The sequence below is a fragment of the Ruditapes philippinarum genome, unplaced genomic scaffold (assembly GCF_026571515.1).
Source record: "Ruditapes philippinarum isolate M1 unplaced genomic scaffold, ASM2657151v2 ctg6716_1_1_1_1, whole genome shotgun sequence".
NCBI lineage: Eukaryota > Metazoa > Mollusca > Bivalvia > Venerida > Veneridae > Ruditapes > Ruditapes philippinarum.
The window spans coordinates 2,956-16,721 of record NW_026862854.1 but is presented as its reverse complement, the minus strand read 5'-3'; the positions used below and the strand labels follow the sequence as shown (position 1 = coordinate 16,721).

Below are 13,766 nucleotides of genomic sequence, written 5' to 3'. Positions count from 1 at the left end.
TAGTTATAATGATATAAATTTCCATTGAAATAAAGATAAAGAATCTAAAATATGATGGAATATGGTAGAATATGCAAGAAGAAATATCTGACATATGTTTGCGGTTCGGATCGGAATATCCGTCCCTAGGTCACCCGGGTCACCTCGAGACGGATATTCCGATCCGAGTCGCATAATATGACAGATATTATTAATATCGTCTAAACAATGCTGTTTCGATACATCTGTCTATTTTATGTTGCATTTCATTTGAATACGAGAGCTCTATTCGATGCTTGCATTTTGCCTTTTAGCAGACACCATTCAATAGTTTGCTCTTTGCGACTTAAGCTCCAATTTGGAAATCTGTTTTAAAGATAGTCAAAATTTTGATTGTATTTATTATGATTTTCAAAAGGCGTTTGACACTGTTCCATATGCTAGATTATTGAAGAAACTTGAAAGTTATGGAATTAATGGTAAATTATTAAAATGGATTGAAGCTTTTCTCCGGGATAGAAGACAAAGGGTTGTAATTGGTAGTGAAAAATCTCAATGGACTGAAGTCACCAGCGGTATTCCACAGGGAAGTGTCTTAGGACCTACACTATTTTTGATTTACATTAACGACATAGAGGATGCCATTGAAGGAACATTGCGTTTATTTGCCGATGATACAAAACTCTACAATTTAGCGAATGATAATGCAGATATAGAGAAAATTCAATCTGACAATGACAAATTAAGTTTATGGAGTGAAAAGTGGTTACTTAAGTTTAATGCAAACAAGTGCACTACATTACACTACGGAAATCAAAATGTTAATAATACCTACCATCTTAAAGTAAACAACACCAGAAATGAAATTTCAAACAGTGAATCTGTAAAAGACATTGGAGTTACTTTTGATGTGAATATGAAATTTAGACAGCAAATAAATGATTGCATCAATAAAGGAAATAGAATACCAGGACTAATGAGAAGAACATTTCTGCATTTCACAGTGAAATCTTTCGGGAAATTATTTAAAACCCTAGTTAGGCCTCATCTAGAATATGGAAACATTATTTGGAATCCTCGTTTTAAGAAAGACATCAATGCAATTGAATCAGTACAAAGACGAGCTACAAAACTAGTTAGTCAACTAAGAGATCTGTCATATGAACAACGATTTAAAACACTGAAATTGCCTTCGCTAGCATATCGTCGATTTAGAGGTGACATGATTGAAGTTTTTAAATTGTTACATAATAAGGAGGATATTAACTATGAAGTGTTTTTTTAATTAAATAACAATGCAAATACAAGAGGTCATGGGTATAAACTGAAAGTGAAATCATGTAGAACTGAGATTAGAAAGCATTTCTTTTCTCTACGGATTATCTCGGACTGGAACAATTTACCAGAAGTGGTTGTGAATGCTCCTTCACTTAACAGTTTTAAAAACAGGTTGGGCAAATTCATGGGAGCAACACAGTATACCACCATACCGGATCAGAACTGGGTACAAAGTCATGGGGGGGGGGTTATAGAAGACGATGACGTCTTGCGACCTCAACTCCAGTAAAGTAAAGTAAAGTAAAGGATCCCTACAGGGTATGACAAAGCTGGTCACCTTATTATGATCTTGTTTTTTCCAAATTTTAAATTTCTGTTTTTTATATGACAGACCGTCCCTCCTCCAAATGTTATTCACTACATGTATAAAATAACAAAGATAGACTCTAATATACTTTGTCCTTTTTAATTTTTTGCTTTTCAATAAATGCATTTAACATGTATTATATAAGATTAAAAGAAAGAGAATCAAATGGGTATTGCATTAACATTCATATTGCATGTAACCGTACTTTATTCACAAACATAGCCACCGCATTCATTTTGACAGCAAATCTTCCCGGCTGAACATGGTTGATCAGCAGGATTGCAATTGGTAATACATATGCCGAACGCATCCTTATGTACTTTCTTGCATTTCCGTTCTGAAAGTTAAATAAATGATATTAAAATATTATTCCAGTTGAATAAAACATACATGTATAGTAGTACATATTTTTAATTTTTAAAAAATTGTCAATGTGTATCAGTTTAACATAATATTTATGTACCAATTCGTAAACTTGACTCGTGATACATAACTTTTTACAAATACATTTTTATACTTCTTAATATATTGATAAAAATCTATTTGAACCGTCGGAAAACTGATATATTATAATATCTAATAATAATTATTTCTCTGGCTAAATATCAATAACAATAACACATATATGTATATCTAATCAATCACAGTTTCTGTTCATATGTCAGCGTATTTGTGAAGATCATGCTCATTTTTAAGTTCATTTGAGCTGCTTATTCTATATGCACTCCTAATTGAACAATCGCATAAAAGGGGTGTCTCAAATTAATTTGGCCTTCAATAAAGCATTATTTAATGTTTTATTGTCATGAAATTTCCTATTCGGCTTTCAACTTTTGTTAACAAAATGTATATCTTGAAAGCGTTTAGTTAACTTAACCCTTTACCACATATATACGCGAAACAACGCACTTTCGACCCCCCCCCCTTTTTTGGGCCCCAAATAGTGAAAAAATGTCCTATTTGGGCCCCAAACATAAGTTTTCGTTTGAGAAATGTTGCTTAAAAAATTGATCACTTTTTCGGCGCCGCCCCCCATCCAAAAGATACATCAGGGGGTTGCCAGAAGGGGGATGTGCCCCCTTCTGTTAGGAGGGTTTGAAGGGGGGCGGAGTCCCCCTCATCGCCAAGAAAATTTGGACTTGTGAGAGGCTAAAAATGACCCCAGGTCGATCATAATGTAACGTTTAACCAACGCTGAAAAGCCTTTGACTCTATCTCAATCCCTTGAGAAGTTGCAGCACTTTGAAATAAATTTTGATGGAAAAAATCGAGGCAAAATAGTGATTTTTGGCAATTTTGAGATGCCCCCTCGTTGCCATGGTAACAGGAAATTTAAGACTGAGCATGTCGTTACAAAGGCAATGGTCCAGTCAACATTTGTGCCAAGTTTGATTAGTATTGAAGCATTTTTCATAGTTTCATAGCAGTTTGAACTTGTAACAGGAGGCTTTTCAGTGAAAACGGCCATTTTTCACACTATGCTCATGGGGGAAAGGGTTAACTAAACAAATTATAAATGCTACAAAACAACAATTTCTCACCAAAATTAGGTGAAAGACCACATGTTAACATGGAAAAAATAGTTTTTAGGTGATTCCAAAGTTTTTCATCATTTTTATTTAACCCTTTACCTCATATATACGCGAAACAACGCACTTTCGACCCCCCCCCCTTTTTTGGGCCTCAAATAGGAAAAAAATGTCCTATTTGGGCCCCAAACATAAGTTTTCGTTTGAGAAATGTTGCTAAAAAAATTGAGCACTTTTTCGGCGCCGCCCCCCATCCAAAAGATACATCAGGGGGTTGTCAGAAGGGGGATGTGCCCCCTTCTGTTAGGGGGGTTTGAAGGGGGGCGAAGTCCCCCTCATCGCCAAGAAAATTTTGGACTTGTGAGAGGCTAAAAATGACCCCAGGTCGATCATAATGTAACGTTTAACCAACGCTGAAAAGCCTTTGACTCTATCTCAATCCCTTGAGAAGTTGCAGCACTTTGAAATAAATTTTGATGGAAAAAATCGAGGCAAAATAGTGATTTTTGGCAATTTTGAGATGCCCCCTCGTTGCCATGGTAACAGGAAATTTAAGACTGAGCATGTCGTTACAAAGGCAATGGTCCAGTCAACATTTGTGCCAAGTTTGATTAGTATTGAAGCATTTTTCATAGTTTCATAGCAGTTTGAACTTGTAACAGGAGGCTTTTCAGTGAAAACGGCCATTTTTCACACTATGCTCATGGGGGAAAGGGTTAACTAAAAAAAAATATAAATGTTACAAAACAACAATTTTTCACCAAAATTAGGTGAAAGACCACATGTTAACATGGAAAAACTAGTTTTTTAGGTGATTCCAAAGTTTTTCATCATTTTTTGTTAACCCTTTACCACATATATACGCGAAACAACGCACTTTCGACCCCCCCCCCTTTTTTGGGCCTCAAATAGGAAAAAAATGTCCTATTTGGGCCCCAAACATAAGTTTTCGTTTGAGAAATGTTGCTAAAAAAATTGAGCACTTTTTCGGCGCCGCCCCCCATCCAAAAGATACATCAGGGGGTTGTCAGAAGGGGGATGTGCCCCCTTCTGTTAGGGGGGTTTGAAGGGGGGCGAAGTCCCCCTCATCGCCAAGAAGATTTTGGACTTGTGAGAGGCTAAAAATGACCCCAGGTCGATCATAATGTAACGTTTAACCAACGCTGAAAAGCCTTTGACTCTATCTCAATCCCTTGAGAAGTTGCAGCACTTTGAAATAAATTTTGATGGAAAAAATCGAGGCAAAATAGTGATTTTTGGCAATTTTGAGATGCCCCCTCGTTGCCATGGTAACAGGAAATTTAAGACTGAGCATGTCGTTACAAAGGCAATGGTCCAGTCAACATTTGTGCCAAGTTTGATTAGTATTGAAGCATTTTTCATAGTTTCATAGCAGTTTGAACTTGTAACAGGAGGCTTTTCAGTGAAAACGGCCATTTTTCACACTATGCTCATGGGGGAAAGGGTTAACTAAAAAAAAATATAAATGTTACAAAACAACAATTTTTCACCAAAATTAGGTGAAAGACCACATGTTAACATGGAAAAACTAGTTTTTAGGTGATTCCAAAGTTTTTCATCATTTTTTGTTAACCCTTTACCACATATATACGCGAAACAACGCACTTTCGACCCCCCCCCCCTTTTTTGGGCCTCAAATAGGAAAAAAATGTCCTATTTGGGCCCCAAACATAAGTTTTCGTTTGAGAAATGTTGCTAAAAAAATTGAGCACTTTTTCGGCGCCGCCCCCCATCCAAAAGATACATCAGGGGGTTGTCAGAAGGGGGATGTGCCCCCTTCTGTTAGGGGGGTTTGAAGGGGGGCGAAGTCCCCCTCATCGCCAAGAAAATTTTGGACTTGTGAGAGGCTAAAAATGACCCCAGGTCGATCATAATGTAACGTTTAACCAACGCTGAAAAGCCTTTGACTCTATCTCAATCCCTTGAGAAGTTGCAGCACTTTGAAATAAATTTTGATGGAAAAAATCGAGGCAAAATAGTGATTTTTGGCAATTTTGAGATGCCCCCTCGTTGCCATGGTAACAGGAAATTTAAGACTGAGCATGTCGTTACAAAGGCAATGGTCCAGTCAACATTTGTGCCAAGTTTGATTAGTATTGAAGCATTTTTCATAGTTTCATAGCAGTTTGAACTTGTAACAGGAGGCTTTTCAGTGAAAACGGCCATTTTTCACACTATGCTCATGGGGGAAAGGGTTAACTAAAAAAAAATATAAATGTTACAAAACAACAATTTTTCACCAAAATTAGGTGAAAGACCACATGTTAACATGGAAAAACTAGTTTTTAGGTGATTCCAAAGTTTTTCATCATTTTTTGTTAACCCTTTACCACATATATACGCGAAACAACGCACTTTCGACCCCCCCCCCTTTTTTGGGCCTCAAATAGGAAAAAAATGTCCTATTTGGGCCCCAAACATAAGTTTTCGTTTGAGAAATGTTGCTAAAAAAATTGAGCACTTTTTCGGCGCCGCCCCCCATCCAAAAGATACATCAGGGGGTTGTCAGAAGGGGGATGTGCCCCCTTCTGTTAGGGGGGTTTGAAGGGGGGCGAAGTCCCCCTCATCGCCAAGAAAATTTTGGACTTGTGAGAGGCTAAAAATGACCCCAGGTCGATCATAATGTAACGTTTAACCAACGCTGAAAAGCCTTTGACTCTATCTCAATCCCTTGAGAAGTTGCAGCACTTTGAAATAAATTTTGATGGAAAATATCGAGGCGAAATAGTGATTTTTGGCAATTTTGAGATGCCCCCTCGTTGCCATGGTAACAGGAAATTTAAGACTGAGCATGTCGTTACAAAGGCAATGGTCCAGTCAACATTTGTGCCAAGTTTGATTAGTATTGAAGCATTTTTCATAGTTTCATAGCAGTTTGAACTTGTAACAGGAGGCTTTTCAGTGAAAACGGCCATTTTTCACACTATGCTCATGGGGGAAAGGGTTAACTAAAAAAAAATATAAATGTTACAAAACAACAATTTTTCACCAAAATTAGGTGAAAGACCACATGTTAACATGGAAAAACTAGTTTTTAGGTGATTCCAAAGTTTTTCATCATTTTTTGTTAACCCTTTACCACATATATACGCGAAACAACGCACTTTCGACCCCCCCCCCTTTTTTGGGCCTCAAATAGGAAAAAAATGTCCTATTTGGGCCCCAAACATAAGTTTTCGTTTGAGAAATGTTGCTAAAAAAATTGAGCACTTTTTCGGCGCCGCCCCCCATCCAAAAGATACATCAGGGGGTTGTCAGAAGGGGGATGTGCCCCCTTCTGTTAGGGGGGTTTGAAGGGGGGCGAAGTCCCCCTCATCGCCAAGAAAATTTTGGACTTGTGAGAGGCTAAAAATGACCCCAGGTCGATCATAATGTAACGTTTAACCAACGCTGAAAAGCCTTTGACTCTATCTCAATCCCTTGAGAAGTTGCAGCACTTTGAAATAAATTTTGATGGAAAAAATCGAGGCAAAATAGTGATTTTTGGCAATTTTGAGATGTCCCCTCGTTGCCATGGTAACAGGAAATTTAAGACTGAGCATGTCGTTACAAAGGCAATGGTCCAGTCAACATTTGTGCCAAGTTTGATTAGTATTGAAGCATTTTTCATAGTTTCATAGCAGTTTGAACTTGTAACAGGAGGCTTTTCAGTGAAAACGGCCATTTTTCACAATATGCTCATGGGGGAAAGGGTTAAGAGTTGTGCTAATTATCAATCTTTAAATCGACGGCTTACATTATTTTGCACAAAGTAATGTTTGATTTAATCACAATCTACGGCTACGGCAAATTAACAAATCATATTAACATTAAAATGGGTAAATACTTACCTCCTTTACACTGGTCGCAACACTGGCCTGGCGGTATATGATAGCCATTCTTGCATAAGCTTGAATCAAACGCGGGACACTCTTGGGAGCAATCACCAGGTGGGGGTGCTGTTACTGGGATCACAATGTAGGCGACAATACACAACACAAACGATGCCTTCACTAACAACATTCTTTTTCTTTAGATGTCTGAAAAATATGTTAAAACAACCAAGAGTTTATTTAAACAACCAAGCGTTAATTAAACGTTTTCAACTGTATCTATAAGTGTCACTTGAACGAATGTAGAGCTTATCTATTTTAAATATTGATCTAATTTATGATAAAAGAAATGTCATTTATGATTTTCTTTGAAACAGTCACTGTCGTTAAAGTCGCTGGTTTCATAGAGATTGAATTTGCAGTAAAATTACTTTAAGAACAATAAAGCATGCGGTTTAGATAATGTTTTAAATGAACATATTAGACACTCCTTCCCCATCATGAAACATATTTATTATAGACTTTTTAAACATTATTTTTACTATGGTGTAATACCTGATTCCTGGACAGTTGGTGTTATAAATCCCATATATAAAAATAAGGGTGAGGCTAGTGAGCCTAGTAACTATCGACCGATCACACTGCTGAGTTGTTTCGGAAAACTATTTACCTCTGTTTTGAATATACGATTACAAAATTTTGCGGATAAACATGATCTAATAAATCAATATCAAGCTGGTTTTCGAAAAGGGTTTGCAACTGTAGATAACATGTTTGTTTTAAAAATGTTAATTGATCTACTCCACCAAATTAAGAAAAAGTTATTTTGTTCTTTTATAGACCTAAAAAGTGCATTTGATACCATTAGTAGGTCAAGACTGTGGATAAAGCTGAATAAGAATAATATAAGTGGTAAATTTTTAAATGTTTTCAAAAGCATTTACAATAATGCGAAAACTTGCGTATGTGCAAATGGTGAAAAGTCTGATTTCTTTCCATGTAACATTGGTGTTAGACAAGGCGAAAATCTATCGCCGTTGCTCTTTTCTTTTTATTTGAATGATTTGCATGATTATTTTTCAAATAGTAACAGTATAGAAGGTGTAACATTTAATGATGAAGTACTTGGACTTGTAAAATTGTTTATTATTCTATATGCTGACGACACGGTTATTTTATCTGAGTCAGCAAACGATTTACAAATAGCTATTAACCTATATAAAAGTTATTGTGACAAATGGAAATTAACAGTTAATACATCTAAAACAAAAGTTCTTATATTTTCAAAAGGTAGGCGAACGCAGTATAGTTTTACATATGGTAATGAAAATCTAGAAGTTGTCGAGGAATTCAAATATCTAGGAATATTATTTAGTAGGAGTGGTAGTTTCCTAAAAGCAAAGACCTATATAGCTAACCAAGCAACAAAAGCCATGTACTGTTTAATTAAAAAATCAAAAAATCTTCAATTACCTTTAGATATGCAAATAGATGTTTGACAAACTTGTAAAACCAATTTTATTATATGGTTGTGAATGCTGGGGATATGGGAATAACAGTATACTTGAAAAAGTACAATTGAAATATCTTAAACATATATTAGGCCTAAAATCTAGTACACCAAATTGTATTGTGTACGGCGAATGTGGTGTTAAACCAATTTCTATTGATATTGATTGCAGAATGATTAATATTTGGTCTAATCTAGTTGTACCTAATGAATTAAAATTGTCTAGCACATTTTATCAAATTGCTCTTAAAACTTATAATACAAGTAGTAATGTTAATAGACAGACATTTCTGTGGTTTAAGCATATAAAAAATATACTTGTTAAATGTGGAAACCCTAATGTATGGACCTATCAGATGTTTCCTAATCACAAATGGTTAGTTGCCAATGTTAAGCAAAAATTGTCAGATATATTTTTAAATGAGTGGTATTGTACAGTAAACGAATCAAGTAAATGTAAAAATTATAGACTATTTAAAGAAACATTCCATTTCGAACCCTATTTAATAAATACACCAAAAAACTTATTAAGATATGTAATTAAGTTTAGAACAAGAAACAGCAGACTTCCTGTAGAAACCGGAAGTTGGAATGGTATAGATCTAAATTTTCGTAAATGTACTCTTTGTAACAGCTCCGGAAGTATTGGAGATGAATTCCATTATCTCTTTGAATGCAATGAATTATCTGTACTAAGAAAAAGAATGCTAGATCATAATTATTTAAGACATCCAAATATATTAACTTTTAAATCTATTATGAATATGAATATGACTCATTGTAATGAATACAGAAATTTTTGTTTATTTGTTAAGGAAATAATTACAAAATTTGAGAATAGTTAACATTTCTACATATTTGTTTATCATGTCCTTGAAAATGCGTGTTTCTCTCCATTTTGTTAAGATGAATTGTATTAATATTATTATTTTCATGTGTATGCTATGCCTCTTTATGTAATGTACGTTTATGTGCTATAGCTCATATTGTCATGTGTGTACATGAATTGAGTTCTGAAATAAACTTTGAAACTTTGAAACATATACTTGTCTTTCACTGCTTTGGGTCTGAGTCAAAATAAATAAATAAAATAATGGCGTGGCGTATCTTTAAATTGGCTGGCGGAAAATAAACAACCTGTGACATTTTGCTTTATGAACATAATAATTATAGGTTTTGACAGACAGCAGCTGTAAGGAAAACGTAATTACAATGAGAAACATTCACTTAATCAAAAAATAAAAAATAAATATATTTTATCATACAATACTTTTGCAATTTTAACTTGTGTATTTATTACTTTAAACTTTTATGACTGCAATATCTATGTCTGATGCGTATGGTTTATTCTTATTTCGTTTATTAAAATAAATACATGTAATTAATAATAATAAAACACAAAACGGGTTTTGATTTAAACGATGCCGTTGTTTCATTTATATTAGGATGACTTTCAAATAAAATCATTTAAAGCACCGACATAATTTTTCATTGTTCTAAGGAACAGGTAAATATCTCCATTTAACTCCTAAGTATACATTTCTTAAACAACAAGAAAAAAAATCAAATATTGGTATTATATACATGCATTAAAAGTGTTAAAGTGCGACGAGCGCAAATCAAGATCTGATCATAGTATGCATTGTCAGCTATTTGACATTTTCCATACAAAAATGAATGGTATTGTCATGATTGAAAAATGGACAAGTCTATTGACAAGAATGGTCAGGAATCTGATTTTATTTAGAATGATTCTTTGACAATCTGACGAAGAAAATATCTAACAAAGCTCTTATCTGTAATAAAATCTTCTGACGGAAGCATTAATTTATTAAAAAAATATACATACCTTAATGTACTCGTATATAGCCTTAGGTTTGATATCTCACTCCTGCAAAGAGTAAGAAATAAAATGATCACAGTTTAGTACAAGTCAGCCACAAAAACGCAAATTGCAAAATATAGTGACGTGTGCAAATTGTATTAAAGCGCCATCTACTTTATAATCATGTAGGCGATATTTTCCTATTAAACCATGAACTTATAATTAGTTTTTTTTGCGCAGTATATATTAATCAATAAACGCCTACGGATAATGTAACATATGTACAATGCAAAATGCTTAATGGCACATAACACATCACAGCACAACACAACAAAACACATGGTTACACAAGATAACACAGTACAACATACCACATTGCAACATAACACAAAGTAAAACAAGGTAACAAAACAAAGGGCAACACAACGTAGCACAGCACAACAAAAATACGGGAAAACAAACGAAATACAGCACAACACAACACATCGTAGCACAACACAGCCAAAAACAGGGCAACACAATGTAATACAACACAACGCAGCACAACGTAGTACAGCACAACACAATACATCGCATCACAACACGTCTCAAGAAAACACAGAGCAGCACAACACAATATAGTACAACACTACACATTGAAGTTCAGCTTTACATAACACAGCGCAACACAACACATCGCAACAAAAGCAAAGGGCAGCACACACGACATTGCATAACACGGTATAACAGGTGGGTATTAGGGTGGTAGTACAACTTGTTTTATGATGCATTGTATACAACTGAAACAGGCAAAGTCATGGGAGGTTTATTTTTCATGATAATGCACGGAATAAGGAAATAAGGAGTTTACATATTATGTTAAATGTTCCGGCCGTAAACCAACAAGATATGTTTGTAAAACATGTAAACCCCCCTATCGGCAGCTAATTAGTCATGTCGTCAGATTATTGTGACTGACTTTAGAGTTAGTTACCAAAAAATCAATAGGGGTTATCTACTGGTCATGTATAGTCACTCGGTAGAGGTTGTTTGCAGCAATTTTATGACAAAGTTATCAAAAATCTTACCAAATTTTTTTATATTTTTTTTTTATGAATTATGTAGGCCTCATAAATGACAGCCAATTTGTTACTAAGTATGTTACATTAGACCTGGAAATGTGTATACCAAAAAGCATTTTGTTTAATAAAAGATATCAAACAAGGTTTAGTTGTAGAGTTATTGGTCGGAAACCGTTTTTCCCGTACAAGGCCAGTGCGACTTTGACCCTTAAATCAATAGGAATTATCTACTGGCCAAGACCAATGCACCTGTGAAGATTGAAGGTAAAAGGCCCCTAAGTTGTTGAGATATTTCTCAGACAAAAGTCAATTGGGGTCACCTTCTGACCAAAGCAATGTATTTGTGAAGTTTGAAGGTCAAGGGTCAATGGGTTGTCAAGTTATTGATAGAAAACTGTTTTGACATACATGGTCGATATTTAACCTTTAACCCCTTGACCCAAAAATAAATAGATGCCATCTACTGGCCAAGACTAATGAAATTATGCATTTTGAGGGCCAAGGGCCCATGGGTTGTCAAGTTATTGAACAGAAACCGTTTTTACCTTCAATGTCAATTTGACCTTGACCTTTGACACGTTGACCTCAAAATCTACTGGCCAAGACCAATGCACCTTTGCAGTCTGAGGGCCAACAGCTCATGGGTTGTCAGGTTATTGATCGGAGACTGTTTTTACCAACAAGGTCAATATGACATTGACCTTCGACCACTTGACCACGAAATCAATAGAGATCATTTACTGGCAGATCGAAGGCCAACAGCCCATGGGTTGTCAAGTTATTGATCGGAAACCGGTTTTACCTGAAAGGTAAATGTGACCTTGACCTTTGACCCCAACATCAATAGGGGTCATCTATTTGCCAAGTCAAATGCACCTACGAAGTTTGAGGATTATGATATACAAAGTTTGAAGTTCGCAGGCCTGACCATTCTTTAGATCGGAAACCATTTGGTTTACGGACCGACAGAGCGAGCGAGCGACCGACCGACAGACAAATGCAAAGCATTATACCCCCACTTCTTTAAAGGGGAGCATAGAAAATGACCATTCGCGTCTTGTCGGCCTTTTCCGTCAAACTTCGGAAAGAATCTCGATCACAATAATAAGAATACACAGAACGGATAAGGTATTTCGGTCTAACTTACGCTAAGAAACTAAACTTGCAAACAAATAGTAATTTAATGCTAGAAGTGTTATTCTAATATATCGAGTAAGTACCATATGTAGATTGAGTAAATGTAAAGGTATAAAAGTAAACAGTACATTATTTATATACTTATTCTTCTGGTTGAAGAAACCCAAAATAAAAAATTTCTACTCGGATTTGGTTTCAATTCAGTGGGCATTTTTTTAAAATTGATTATGATTGTTAGACATATTTTTAAAAATAATTTTACGGAAAAAGACCTTATTTTCCTTTGGATTTCAAATACATTGTTTATACATTCGTTATACATTATCAAAGATAACATCCCTTGTTTTTGTATAAATCTGAAATACTTTCAATACGCATTAAGTACAAGGTTATCATGAATAATAGCCCAAATGTTCAGATTGCAAATATGACGTCATAAACAAAAATCCGTTTCCGATCAACGTATTTCAATTTTCTTTCATTTGGCATGTTAGCAATGATAGAAATGGATCTAGATATCATTGTTTTGCGTTGTTTGTTTGTTTTGTTTGGTTTTACGGCGCTACTACACATTTAAGTTCATATGGCGCCGAAACAGGAGAGATGATTTTAGCTAACCTAAGGTGTTACAAACTTAAAACAAATTAATGGGTGGCTGCAATTCTGATGCCTGAACCTGTAAAGGCAACCTATTACGTACAGTAGTAATTCAAATGATATTTAATTATATGGACGTACATCTGAAATTGACCCGTGCATTTTAGCTCACCTGTCACAAAGTGACAGGGTGAGCTTTTGTGATCGCTTTTCGTCCGGCGTCCGTCCGTCGTCCGTCCGTCGTCCGTAAACTTTTACTTTAAATGACATCTCCTCATAAACCGCTGAGCCAATTTCTTCCAAACTTCACAGGAATGTTCCTTTGGTGGTCACCTTTAAAAATTGTTCAAAGAATTTAATTCCATGCAGAACTCTGGTTGCCATGGCGACCGATAGAAAAAACTTAAAATATCTTCTTTTAAAAAATCCAAAGAGGTAGAGCTTAGATATTTGGCATGAAACATCTTCTAGTGAGTGTCTATCAAGTTTGTTCAAATAAAAGCCCTGGGGTCAAAATTGGCCCCGCCCCAGGGGGTCATTGATTTTCCCTATATGCATATAGTAAAAACTTAAAAAATCTTCTTTTAAAGAACCCAAAGAGCTAGAGCTAAGATATTTAGCATGAAACATCTTCTAATGGGTGTCTACCA

General features: G+C 35.3%; 1 protein-coding gene across 1 annotated transcript; it reads right to left on the bottom strand.

Moving 5' to 3' along the window:
* Positions 1 to 1,644: 1,644 nt before the first annotated feature.
* On the bottom strand, positions 1,645 to 10,449 carry LOC132720395 (uncharacterized). The gene is made up of 3 exons (XM_060704523.1): positions 10,346 to 10,449; positions 7,005 to 7,193; positions 1,645 to 1,961 (listed from the first exon to the last, which is right to left on the bottom strand). The coding sequence occupies exons 2-3, from the start codon at positions 7,174 to 7,176 to the stop codon at positions 1,831 to 1,833; spliced, it is 303 nt and encodes a 100-aa protein (XP_060560506.1). The 5' UTR covers positions 7,177 to 7,193; positions 10,346 to 10,449; the 3' UTR covers positions 1,645 to 1,830.
* Between the last annotated feature and the right edge of the window lie 3,317 nt (positions 10,450 to 13,766).

What these genes read in the sequence shown, in the direction of transcription:
- LOC132720395 (XM_060704523.1), bottom strand. Translation starts at nt 7,176, where the DNA reads ATGTTGTTAGTGAAGGCATCGTTTGTGTTGTGTATTGTCGCCTACATT. An exon ending in TTGCGACCAGTGTAAAGGAG is followed by an intron (nt 1,962 to 7,004) that starts GTAAGTATTTAC and finishes TTTAACTTTCAG; the next exon opens with AACGGAAATGCAAGAAAGTA.